The sequence below is a fragment of the Nyctibius grandis genome, chromosome 1 (genome assembly GCF_013368605.1).
Source record: "Nyctibius grandis isolate bNycGra1 chromosome 1, bNycGra1.pri, whole genome shotgun sequence".
NCBI classification, from domain to species: domain Eukaryota; kingdom Metazoa; phylum Chordata; class Aves; order Nyctibiiformes; family Nyctibiidae; genus Nyctibius; species Nyctibius grandis.
Window position 1 is genome coordinate 22707965 of NC_090658.1, and position 13130 is coordinate 22721094.

The following is a 13130-nucleotide window of genomic DNA, read 5'->3' on the forward strand; positions in this document are numbered from 1 at the left end:
TAGTCCAATCCCCCATATCATAGATACTAGCGCTACAGGAGGTGACATGAACACGCGTGCCTGTGTTCCCCCTCAGTATTGTGAGAAGATTACTGCAATTTCTCCTATAGCTGCTTTTAAATTAAATTTGGAGCAAAGAGATATAGTTTCAACAGGATAAAATGAAGACTTTCTGTATGAAGACATAACTTGCATTACTAGATTATTATTTTGGCTGTATCTGCGCTACCAACCGGTGTGATGTAAAGAGAAAATGAACAGGGTTCAGTTTTCTGGGATCTGCATGTTGACATTTCAGGTCTTAGCAGGCAGTGCAGTCTGTGCCAGCTGTCAGTGGCAGGCACACACCATGCACAAGTACAGAGCTCATTTCTGGAAAACTTACATCCACTTTACAGGTCATGTAGGCTCCCAACACATAACCTCAACCTGACCGCTCCATCAGGATGGAAACATTTCAAGCAGTATAAGCATAAACCAAGGCAAGTTTGCACCAGAAAGAATCCTCCCTGTATCTTAAACTAGGTATGCATCCTTTTATATCTCTTAACCAAAACTAAATAAACCATGCTCTCATTTAGCAGAATAGAAACTTACACAAATAGTACTGGTGACTTTCACGTAGTGGCAGAACACAAAGCAAAGAAATTATTTCTTCTGAATTTACTTTACTCTCAAGTTATAATTATGTCCTAATTAGCAATCTTTTGGAGCCTGATTCTTTCACCTTTGGTCATACTGATGGTGGATTCCCTGTTTACGTAGTGCCACAAAACAGTGAAGCTCCAGCTACCCGCTTTGGGTGTGGAAGGTATTTTCAGATAGACGTCCCTAACTCTCATGGACAGCTACACGTTTTCTGGGTAGGTTCCACAGCAAATTGTATGTAGGAATGTGAAAGACATCTTATGTATAAAGGATCTGCAAGAGACCCTACAAAGATGTCTTAGTTCCATCTATTTCAGTTTGCAAGAGAGTTATGAGAGCAAACAGGTACATTTTAATATAAAGTAAAATCTTGTGAATTAAGCTTATCATTGCTGGTATTCTGAAAAAGCAATATGCATTCTTTATTCTACAAGTGCAGGAAAAAAATATTATACAGTAAAATTAGAAATACATGATTCAGAAGTTTAAAACATCAATTTAACTGCGATGACAACAACAGGTGTAGTTAATTAAAACCTTTTCTTAGTTGAAAGGTTTTCAGAATCCAGAGTCTCTATAAGAGTTAGACAGTCAAACAAGGTTTTGATAAAGATGGGGATTAAAATACCTTTCTTTGTCTCTCAGCTGATACAGACTCAGAAAATTATTTATTTGGACTAACTGATCCATTAGCAACTGTTTGAGTGTTTGTTCTTTAAATTACATTTCTTTCTTTCCACTTCATAAAAAGAAACTATTTTAGAATCTTGCCAGCTATATCAATTCGTTGTATCAGGTACCACAAATGAATGTCATGTAAAGTTAGCGAAGGAAAAACACTGAGTTAGCAGACTTTTAAATTATACAAAGCTATAGTAGCATGTGTATACTCATGGGAAAGGACACTCTCACATAAGACAGATTATGGTACTTGTAATGCTAATTTGCACATGGGATGGACATCACACACACACAAAAATTAATGTGGCCCCAGTGTCCCAGAGAATACATTGAAGGTGCTGTGAGCCGGCTGCTCCACTTGCAGTTTTTATCACTTCTGAATTGCATTTTAATAGTACATTTTTCTTTTGTTCAGACATGAAAGAAAATTGGCTTTCTCAGGGGATTGGATAGCTGAGAAGACAAGGCTAGCAGTTTAGGGATTTGCCCATATATGCATAGAATTCAGTTGAGCCATAGCATTCATAATTCAATATGAATACTATGTCTGTAAAATTTATACACAAAATGGTCAAAAAATTCTTGAGGAAAGTAGAAGATAAAGTAAGTTATTATCATTTTCCCTACAAAATTTCCTACAGAGAGGATTTGATTTTACTGTGGATCAGTTAATCTTTGTCTTTTTGGCAAACGAATACTCAGAGTAATCTATGTTCTACCATGATTCCAAACAAAAAAACCCATATATTGTAACATTTTAAGACACAGCTAACAGTATGTTCTATGTGTAGTTTAGTACAAATGTGATCTTCTGCATCCTGCTGCATATCTCCTCTAAGAACATTAACTGGAGTATGTGCCACACAGCCTGGAATGTATGTCTATGGCTGAGTAAAAAAAAATTAAAGCAACTATGAATTTTTGAGGAAGAACATTGAACAATAAAAAAAAAAATTAAAATTGAAATGAAAGAACATGAAAAATATAATAGGCTATAATGGTATAAAGTAGTCTAAAGTAGAAACTTTCGTTTTTTCCTTCTGTCTATAGTTCTGTGGTCAGAGCCAGGTGGGCAGATCCTTATAGCGATAATGATCTAACTACAAGAAATTATCATAAGCTTGCAAGTTCAATGTCTGTTTAAAGTAAGAATTTTCATTACTCTATGTGAATAAGTAATTAAAAAGAACATTAAAACAATTTTTTGTCTTAAGTAGGATAACCAAATTAATGGGAGTCATACAAAAGTCATTATACCCCCACAACTAATAATAATAGTAAGAAGTAATAGCACTGCAAAGCACTTCAGTAATGGTATTGTGTTCTGTAGCTCTATACATACACCTGACACAGCTTTTCCCCAAATTAATGACAGTATGTGCTCTGAATGTGACAGAAGAGAGTGATGGAAGGAGAAGAAAATTAAATCCAGGCAATGGTATGATGCCATTATCAACTGCACAGCTTTATACCTCAATAGTTTTTTCCCCAAAAAGCTCACTCACAGGATTCTTACGTCTGGATTTCAGCTGTTCCTTGCGATTTAAAGTGTAAATTCAGAAATTTTTAAAGGTTTTCAATAAATACGACAGACACAGAAGTAGCAGGATCAAAGAACTAAATTCCATATTGATGTTATATCGTGCCATAAAACATAGTCAGTATAAGCTGAGCTTTTCCAAAAGCTGATGATTTAATGGGAGGTGAACTTTCCCTAAAGAAATAGATTTTAATATGAAAAAATATTTCATTTCACCCACCACAAAAGCTTGAATAAGAGATATGCCAAAGAATACATTCAAGACAGTAGGAAAGAGCTGGAACCAGAAATGGGAAACTATCTCAGGTTCTACAAATAGCAGTATTACACATATAGAACATGAGGGAGGACCAAGGACCAAAGCTGGCAGTGTCACTGGTAATGAAGGCCAGCTGCACTGTTGCCAGGACCACACTAAGTTGAACCTAATTAGCGTAAAAAGAGCTAGAAGCTTTTACTTAGTAGCCAAGCCTGGACCTGACAGCTGCTAGTGGCGTGTATTTAAATTTCAAAAGATACTCTAGATATTTGTTGTTAACAAAAACTAAAATTGCTTTCTCTCTCCCTTCACTCTCCTATCCTGCACCTCCCTGCTACTATTAATTTCATCTTTCTAATCCTTCTTTTCCCCACATTTTTACCCCCTCATGATCTTTCTTTTTGCATCTCCTCACCTACCATCTCTCCCCTCCGTTCTGTCTCTTTTATTGTAATACCTCTCACTATTGCGACAAGAGATGGAAGAGGCCTTTTAGGCACTGAAGGCTTTCCAATTGGATTGACTGAGACGATAGAAGCAGCAGTAGGTACTGGGCTCTGGTGTCTATGGCAATGTGAGAGAGAGAGAGCAGCAGCACAAACATGAAGGAGGATTTGTCAGGTCCATCATTTACTGCTGGGCAGCAGCGTCCCAATGCTATATGGTGCCTACCAACAGGACACAGTTCAGAGGCATTCACTTCTTCTTGAATTTAAGTGGCGGCAAAAAAACAGAGTGGTACTTCAGCACGTTCTCTGGACCTGCTCAAGAGGCAAAATCCCAGCAGCCTAGCAGTGCAAGCATGTAATCCTGATACCAGAAATGTTTTAAACTACCCAGGCTTCTGAGAAAGAACTTGCAGTAGATCTACTGCCAGACTGCCATACATACTGCATTACCAGGGCCCAATAAGAAATACTAAAACCAGCGAAGTAGAAGGAATATTCTGCTTATATGTTTTTTCAGACTTCCATAATATTTGTATGTACTGTACATTTTTGTAATTTAGTAGTAAAAATACTACCAAAATCTTAACTCTACATGTGTGATAACATTGTTAAATTTTTATGTAAAGTCGTTATACACAATAGCAATTCAATTCCTTGTTTTCTTGATCTAATTCAAATAAAACAATTTTATCTCACTTTGAAGAACACCATGAACAATTAGCTCCAAATAAACTATGCTTCTCTATCATGAAGCTGTGAATCTTATTTTTTTTTTTCTTTAAATAAAACATGAGATTAATTTTAAGCTTTCAAATTTCAGTTACACCTGAAGTAATTTCTTCATCAAATCCAACAGTGTCTATCTTTTCCTTTGGGGAACAAAGGAAGAAGCACAATGGTTTTCCTTACCAAAACAATCGCATCAGGGCAGACATTATTTAGTTCATAATGAGTGCACGTTAAAATCAAAGTGTTATTTACAAAAATACAGAGTATTTTACTTAACATATCTAGTCAGACTATCTTTAGTGCAATGGTTTTGCCATAAGAATCTTATTTTGGGTGCATCATTACAAATATTGTCTGCAGTAATATACTAAATACACACTTTTTCAATAAACTATCAATCACTTTTATTCTAACATCATAAATCAAAGAATCCTCTGGCCATTTTTGTTTAACCCCTGTCTGCGATAATGTAAACTGGCAAAGAAAAGCATAGTCTAGTTCTTGTAGGGAGTAAAAGAGATCTCTTCTGCAGCAAATTCTGGAACTTCTTAATTATACACAGACTTATTATCTGCATCCCCAGTGTTATAAAGTACCAGAACTTCATTAGAAAAATTAAGATGGAAAAATGAAGGCGCTACTTTGTAAATTTCCAGTGGAAATTAGCTGGAAGAAGCAGAGGAATACTGGATCAAAAGAGGGTAATCATGCTTAACTGTGCCCTAGAGCACCCGCATGTATAATACGATTTGCACAGTAACTACCTCTCCTATTACTGCTTGTTTGGAGTATTCTGTGTTAATGGGGTTAGCTAATTTAGTATTTTAACTTAAAAAGACTCTGCTGATTAATAAATGTTGCACACTGTGCTAGTAATTAAAATAAATGGAAAAGTTACAAATAGAAGTTGAATTGTTAAGAAAACATTATCTGAAAATATATGATAATCCCTGTTTATCATAATACAATAACACTGGAAAATATGCAAATTGCTGAAGTTGCAAAGCATATGAAAAACTAAGTATAATTTGAAAAAAGTTTTCAGATGTGTTATATTTGTATGACATAAAATGCAGTAGCCATTTTCACTGCAGTTAAGTCAGAAACACTGTAAAAGATCTTACAAATGTAGAAATTAAAAGATCTTTTAAAATCTTAAATCTTATCAAAGTGACTTGCTTTTTAAATTTTATTACCATTAATACCAGGCAGCTCATAACACTGATGCTCTCTAAGTATAGAGCTTATTTAGAACACTAACTTCCCTGTAATTGTACCTTTCGTGCACAGCACTGTGCAGCACAGAAGCACCTAAGCTGGTTCTAGAGGAAAGCATTATCTTGCTGAGAATAAGCCCATGAGGAGCTTGGTACTGCAACCTTCGCACAGCATGTGAGAGGCAGGGTGTGCAAACATTGCACTCTGCTGCACAAAGGCGAACCAGTGTGTTCAGGACTAGCTTGGCTATCTCCAGTACAGCACGGAGCATGGACATAGCCAGAAGCTGAGATGACTTGCCTGATGTCACACCAGAAGACTACAATAAATCAGGAAACCTCACCCTCACACTACTGCTGGTTTATCCCTTTTCTGTCACCACATTGCAACTCATTCTGATGCATGTTGACTTTATAAAGATGTTTAATGCTACACTTTGAAGCATGAGGCATAATACGTGAGACAGATTTCAGCAAAGTTAATGAAAATAATTTATATTTTTGTTCTCTGGAAAATTAGGCCAGCATGCAGCTGCATGCAACTGAGTAAAGAACTTTTCACGCTTAGTGATCTAAATCTGCTGGATGCAGCAGTTGGTGTCTCAAACTAGACACTAGTTTGTTAAGTGGCCATCCCGAAGGAGTCCAATTGTCATTCCTATCTAAGCAGAGGGGGAAATCACTTCATTTGTATGAAAAATAGCACAATAAAACAGTAACAGCTTCAATTACACGGGAAAAAGTAATCATTCTTATTAGGCTAGATTACCCAGTTGCTCTTTCATTACAAAATAGGAAATTCCAGCAGTTGCTTTAAGTAAGCACACCATTGTCTCTTGCTTTCATTTGTACTACTTCTGCCTGCCTCAAACTCTCACACAGCTTTTTCAATTATTTCTGCATTTTATCAGAAGCAAAAGCTTTCTTGGAGCTTGATACACTTAGAGAAAGCATATTACCACTTTAAAGAACCTTGATAATCAGAGGTGAGTGGGAATTCTGAATGCTGTTGGAAATTGCAGGTATACACTGACAATTTTTCTATCTTAAGAGATATCACAAAATACTCACTCTGGAAACACAGATCAAGGATTCAGTTTGGCATTTTATGCAAACACAAGCTTTCTCAACAAACGCCACACACTTCCTCCGTTCATTCTCTCCTTATTTTCTAAAATAGAAGAATAATCAGCATAGGAAGCACTACCGGGAAGAAATACAGTCCCAAAGTACACAATTACATAGAAAGAGACAGAAATTTGTCAATTCATAATAGACACTGCTGAGAAAAAACTACTGTAGAATCTGAGTAACCCTTTGCTGACTCCTCCCTGGAGACCAGCATCCCACACAGCAGCTGCAGCATTACTAGTGAGCGTTAGTCCTGATGATGACCTGCAACTCTGTCATCACCTTTTCAAGGTTACAGATGTGACCCTTGCATGGCTGGTTGAATATGAAGCACAAACGGAATGATCACAGCCTGAAAATGTATAATACACTATGCATTTAGCATGCACGAAGCTGAGAATCATTGGCGTTAGGACACTGCTTCTGTGCATTAAGGATGGCGCTAAATGCTTCCTTACCCATAAGGTAAATAAAGACCCCTGATCAATTAGTATCTGTCAAAGTTGGAGTCTCCAAATTTAAACTGTACAAGACCAAAGCTTCACAATTCACTCACTAAAGAGAGTCAGTGAAATATTTATTACAAGGTCTGACTTTCTGAAACTGTTGACACAGTGATGTCTGGGGTAAACCTCATCAGATAAAGACCAGGCAATATAGTTGTGCCTATAAATGAAGGACATCATCCATCCTCACTGGGAATGCATCAGTCAAAACTTGTTCAGTGAAAAGAATACTTTAAATGAGAGGTAGAACATTAATTACTACTTAGTGGGTTTTTTTTAAATTTTACTGGCAGAAGATAGAAATAAAAATAATAAAAAAAATCCCAGGACTTAAGCTGAAATGTGAAAGTCAAGCTGTTTCTCCCTCACCCCAATAAATGAAAGAATACAGAGAGGAATGGCAAACTCAAGTACATTTTTACTTGTAACTTAACTCAGTTAGGTTTTTGGTATGAAATGAATAAAAACTATTCTATCTCATTTTTGGCACCAAATACAAAAAATAACTGCCTAAAAGTGGAACCGTAGCCAAACTAAGAGACTTTTTTCTTTCAAAACTGTTTTTGAGTAGAATTTCCATTTAAAGTCATTGATAATATTAAATCGGGGAAAGTATGAGGAAAATGATCCGACAATAAAAACATAAAAGCCAAACCATGCAAATGCAATTGATTCTGGCATTCTGAAGTCCCAGTCCTGAAGCTGACGCATGACAACATGGAGCTGATAGAAAAGCCTGAAACAGATCAATGATAGCAAAGCACTGTGTCCCAGTGAATCAGCGGATCACAGGCTGCTCATGAGGAAAAGCGATTCCTTTCTGTCCTGAATTCTGGTATTAAAGTGTGAAAGGATTGCCAAGAGCAGTGAATTCAAGGGAAAAGTTGACAAAACATCATTTTTTTCTAGTTAACTACAAAGCCAGATCAGGTGACTTAATGGGCTTTTATTATGATTGGACAAAAGAGTTCTGTCATCATAAGAAAAGAATTGGAAATTTTTGGCAGTAGCCTTAAATCTTTTGGGACAGAAGACTTAAATCTTTTGGGATGGATTATGTCTGTATTTGGGATTGTATGGAAAAGAACTGGCCTGTCTGACACTATTACAGATGGTATGGCTTAGGAAACCAAACTGCTTCAAGGGTGATTACAGTTTTTGCATCATGTTCTAACATGTGCTACACATGCTCCCTCCTCTTCCAAGTGAGCTTTGGTAGTCTACTGGGAGAGAAAGCAGGTCTCATTGGCATGCAACACCATTTTTTCCTCCCATAGTCTGTAAGCTCCCTGAATACGGGAAGACTGAAACAGTACGTTTTTCCTTAGCAAGGTGCATGGGGCAAAACAGAATTTGCATTTGTTTTCTTATTTCCCATTAAGCCCATCTGTTGCATCACATATTATTATTATTACAAGTTTTCTAAAGATTTATATGTACGGATGGCACATGTCACACAATTACAAGATTGGGTCTCTGCTCTGAACAGTTTATAACCTAAGGACACAGAATTTAGAAGTATGTACATAGAATGTTTGCTAGTAAGCTGTCAGGTTTGACATTTCATTTTGTCAGGCATGAAAGGTTTCTGAAAGCAATAGAATAAAGAAAACATTCTCATAACAATATAAGAAAAAACAAAGAACTTACTCATTGTCATGTATACAGTTTCTCCATTCCGCCGTTCTCATTTCCTCTCTGGCCTTCTCTAGTGGTGAATTGATTGATGCTGCCACTCGCAAGGTTGGTTCCAAAGGCTTGTAGCGCTGCCGCAATACTTCAGCAGTATCGCGGAAAGGCCCCTGAAAGGTATAGGATAATGTAGGTGTTTTATTGTGGGATTACAGTTCTTTTCTTTCCTTCTTTTATTCAAGACACATCATTGATGAAGGAGGACACAGAATGTCTGGGAAGTGTAGCAAGACTTTTCGTCCAAAATAATTAAAGCAGTTCATTTTGATAGAGAGCTACAGATAACACAAAGGTTCATAACGTGCTCTAAAGCTCCAAAGAGAGAATGAGAAATGTGAACTCCAGATTTATTTAACTACTAATAAATATTTATTATTTTAAAATAATACATTGTTAGAACTGATTAGGAAAACTTAGTTTTTCCTTAGAAAAAAATATTGGTGAAATAAAAGCTGATACATACGTATCAACTGCATCTAGATTCTGCTTAAGCATAAAGCTTAAGTCTTTTCCTTTTCATAGCATAAATAATGTTTAATGTTAAAGAACATGCTCTTTTCAATTTAACTCTAAAGCTACCTGGAAGGGAACTTAACACATGACTTAAGATACAGTTCTTCTAATAGAATTCAAACTAATGACTTCAATAATATAGGTGTATAGTCCATTTTTGAAAAGTCTAACTCCACATTAATTTCATTATCCTTAAAAAAAATGAAAGCTCATAATTCCTTCATAAGTTTCTCTCTATATACACATATACTTTTTTCCAGAGTATATTGTTTAATAACTGGTCATAACAGCACCTACCATTTAACAATACAAATAAATAGCAGCAGGAAGTCCTTTGCTGCACTGTCAAAGTGACATATCCTATGTCTTGCTTTTAGTACTAACCAGTAAGTACTTTCCTAGAGTATAATTAGTGCCATATTACACTCAGGACAGTTTAGTGTCAACTCTGGATTTAGAAGTGTTGCTAATTAATTTTTATTTTATTTTCATCATTGTTGATCCTGCAATGAACTAGTGAAATGTCCTGAAACTATGAACAGACAAAGAATCCTAATCACAGCCTTTATTCTTAAAGATATCCTTCTTTAAATAGGTTATCACTAACAAGTCACAGCTGGAGTTACTGCAAGCACTGAGTGAAGACTGTGGGGCTAATAAAAAGAAATGATTCACGCCTCATTTATGTTCACTTATGTTTTACATTAATAGAAACCAATAATAGGAACCAGTTACCATAAAAGTCATGGACCGTAAATAACACAAATGGCAAATAAGTATCATCCAGTACTTTTCACAGCTGGACAGGAGGATTGCTATATTTGAATGTAGTTAATGGATTTTTATTGGAACTTTACTTTTTAAAGGCACAGCACCATAATTTGGATATCTTTTTAAAGGTCCTAGTAAGCAAGTGAGCATAATATTTACACTTCTTGCAGACATTTTCTTGCTTCTACTTTCTAAGTCTGCATAAAATAATATGTTCATTTAATATGACCACAATAAGTCTTGAAAAACAGAATGAAAAGTGTTATTGCCTGTGAGAGAATAATCAATACTAGAACAGGCCATTACAACTAGTAAGCAATGCTCTAGTAATATATATTATCTGATGATCAAGTTACAAAAAAAGTTTAAAATTTATAATAAAAAATCAATACTCTGTATTGCAAGATGCTTGCATGAAGTGAATAAATGGAGCAAAGAAGAAAGAAATGTACTATTGTCAAATAATATCAAGATAAATATGTTTGCTTTTAGAAAATAGTCTTTCAGAATATTGTATTTCTTCTTCATTGTAAAATATTGACTCATATTCCATCAGGGTAAGGGCCAAATCAGATATTCAAGCAAGGCTTTTTTTTCCATCTTTAATTTCTAAGACCTTCTAACTCTTCCTCAATCCATAGTTTAAATGAAATTAAGAGTCCAACTACTAATGGAAGGAAGGGGGGAAGAGTGTAACTAAGCAAAGGTCTCTCAAAGAAGGCTGTGTCAGCACTAATGAAAGGGGAGTATATATGTTAGATTATTAAGATAATTCTAAACATTCCCTGCAGGTTTTCTGCATGTATTTGAAGAAACTTGCCTAGCAATAGGCACCTAAGGAATATATCTAAGATGACAAGAGCTCTAAAAAATCCATTTACCTATTTCCATTTTTCAAGATTAACTTTAAGATGTGTGGAATCTGTGGTAGCATGGTGCTTACAAATGTTTTTAAATTGGCAGTGCCTGCAAGCATTTCAGGCATCCTGCTTCAAAACAGAAATCTTCCTGGGGAGGTCAGGCTAGGAAAGGAAGGGAGGGAGTTAACGAACAGTTTTCACCCTGAAAGCAATTCACACAATTCTCTGTTCTATGTTTGGAATTTGTACTGAGTAGCATAAATCTTCTCGCTACCGTTTGGTCTGCCAAATAAAGGTTAGCAGATCGGCATTCTTACTACTTTACCATAAAATCAAAAACTCATGATAAAAATTATGATCTACATGAAATCATATGTTCTTCACTGCCCCCATTCCAGGAGAACTAACAGCATGCAAAAAAATCCCCTAAAAATGGCAACGCACTTTCTGTTATTAATGTCTTTTAATGAACAGGTGACTAATTTTAGCATTATCTGTGTTTCCATCAAACTGTAATTCTAGTTAACTCAGCAATAAAAATGATAGATCTACCTGATGTATAAGCACCATTAAAACTTTTCTTTTAAATACACTATTTTACACACACAGAGCTTACCTATAAAACGCTAAACACCCATTTCCCTAAGAGAAAGCTGATTCATAGATAGCTAATTTTTGTTCTTTTAAACATATATAATTGACATTCTCATATAAAATATCCAGCCCTATGGGCAATACAAATTTTAGATACCAGGAAGAACAGTGAAGTAACAAGTGACTCACAATGGGTCTGATAGATACTAGAAAAAGAAGCTTGGTGCCAAAAAGTGTTACCACAGAGAACTAGGACACAAGTATATCTAGTAATTAAATTCCTTACTGGCACACCAGACAACTTTCAGGATGATGCGTTCTGATGGGTTTTCATTTCCAGCTGTTTCATCAGCTCAAACCAGTGTCCTTTTCTTAGACATACAACCCTAAATTGTCAGACTGTTGTGCAGGGATTTAGCCGTGTGACTCCCATTAACATCAATAAGAGTCGCGCAGCTAAATCCACGCGCTGTGCTTTGAAAATTTACCCCACAGTGTACATCCCAGGGTGCTGAAAGGATTAAAGTATTATATAGTAAATTCTCTCTTTGAGGTGCAGAAAATAAACAGAACTCTTCTGGTTTGTTCTAAAAAGCTATCTGTGCACAACTGCTGTGCATGTGTCTGAACTTAGAAAGGTCTATAAAATATTAGAAATCCAAACAGAAGCTTGTAAGATACTTTGTATACAGTAAAGCGGTTTTGCAAGAGTAACTTAACAATGGAAAACCTTTGAGTTTCCTCTTTATTTAAAAGCATGACTCCTATACCATGTCCACTAGGCAAAATCTTCCCCTCTCTCCTGAGAAACAGTGCATTCAGCCACATCCCACTGAAGGGCCATCAAAGCCCCTTTGGTCCCAGAAGGTAAAGCTATAATGTCATATTTATCTCAACTCTAAACTCCCTGATCACCCAGACTGTTTGTTGGCTCACACTTGGTCTTGGTTCTAATGTGAAACAACAAGTTCATTCAATTTAAGAAGCTCAAGCAGTCAAGGTTGGGAGAACATAAGCAGGGAAGGACAAAGGTGGAGAATTGCCCTGAAGTTGATCCCTACTGTTATAAGCACTGTGGATCACCTCTACCTCTCCAGAGGTATTCTGGCAGGCCTGCATCTTCTTCTCATGCTCTAACTCAGTTGCCTTTGCCTTCATGTCCCACCACCGATACAGACTCGTCCTGCTACGGATAAGTGAGTCATGACATAAAGATGAGAAAAGCCCCTTCTGTGTGGGTTAGCCAGCACACTCACGGCTGTCCCCATTGAAGAACAATGTGGATGCAATCAACAACCACTGGTAAATTGTGGCAGATGACATGCGTAGCCATAGTTTGAGCCCAGCAGTAGTTAAAACTTAAGACTTGTTCAGATCACCTCTACTAAGGGCTGTAATAATATAGTGAAAATAACCATATTGATTCAGAGGAGTAAAATACCAATAAAGATAGATACATTATACATTGCTTATTGCTCATTATTATTGTTTAACTTCTGTAGCTAAATGATAGCTTCAGTGCAAGTTACTGAGAAGGACT

General features: G+C 36.2%; 1 protein-coding gene across 1 annotated transcript in view; it reads right to left on the bottom strand.

Annotated features, from left to right (window-relative positions):
• SPATA17 (spermatogenesis associated 17) overlaps positions 1–13130 on the bottom strand; it is a 93910-nt gene that overhangs the window by 22258 nt on the left and 58522 nt on the right. The window contains 1 exon segment of the mRNA XM_068414674.1: positions 8811–8962. Within this exon segment, the coding sequence (XP_068270775.1) occupies positions 8811–8962 (152 nt within the window).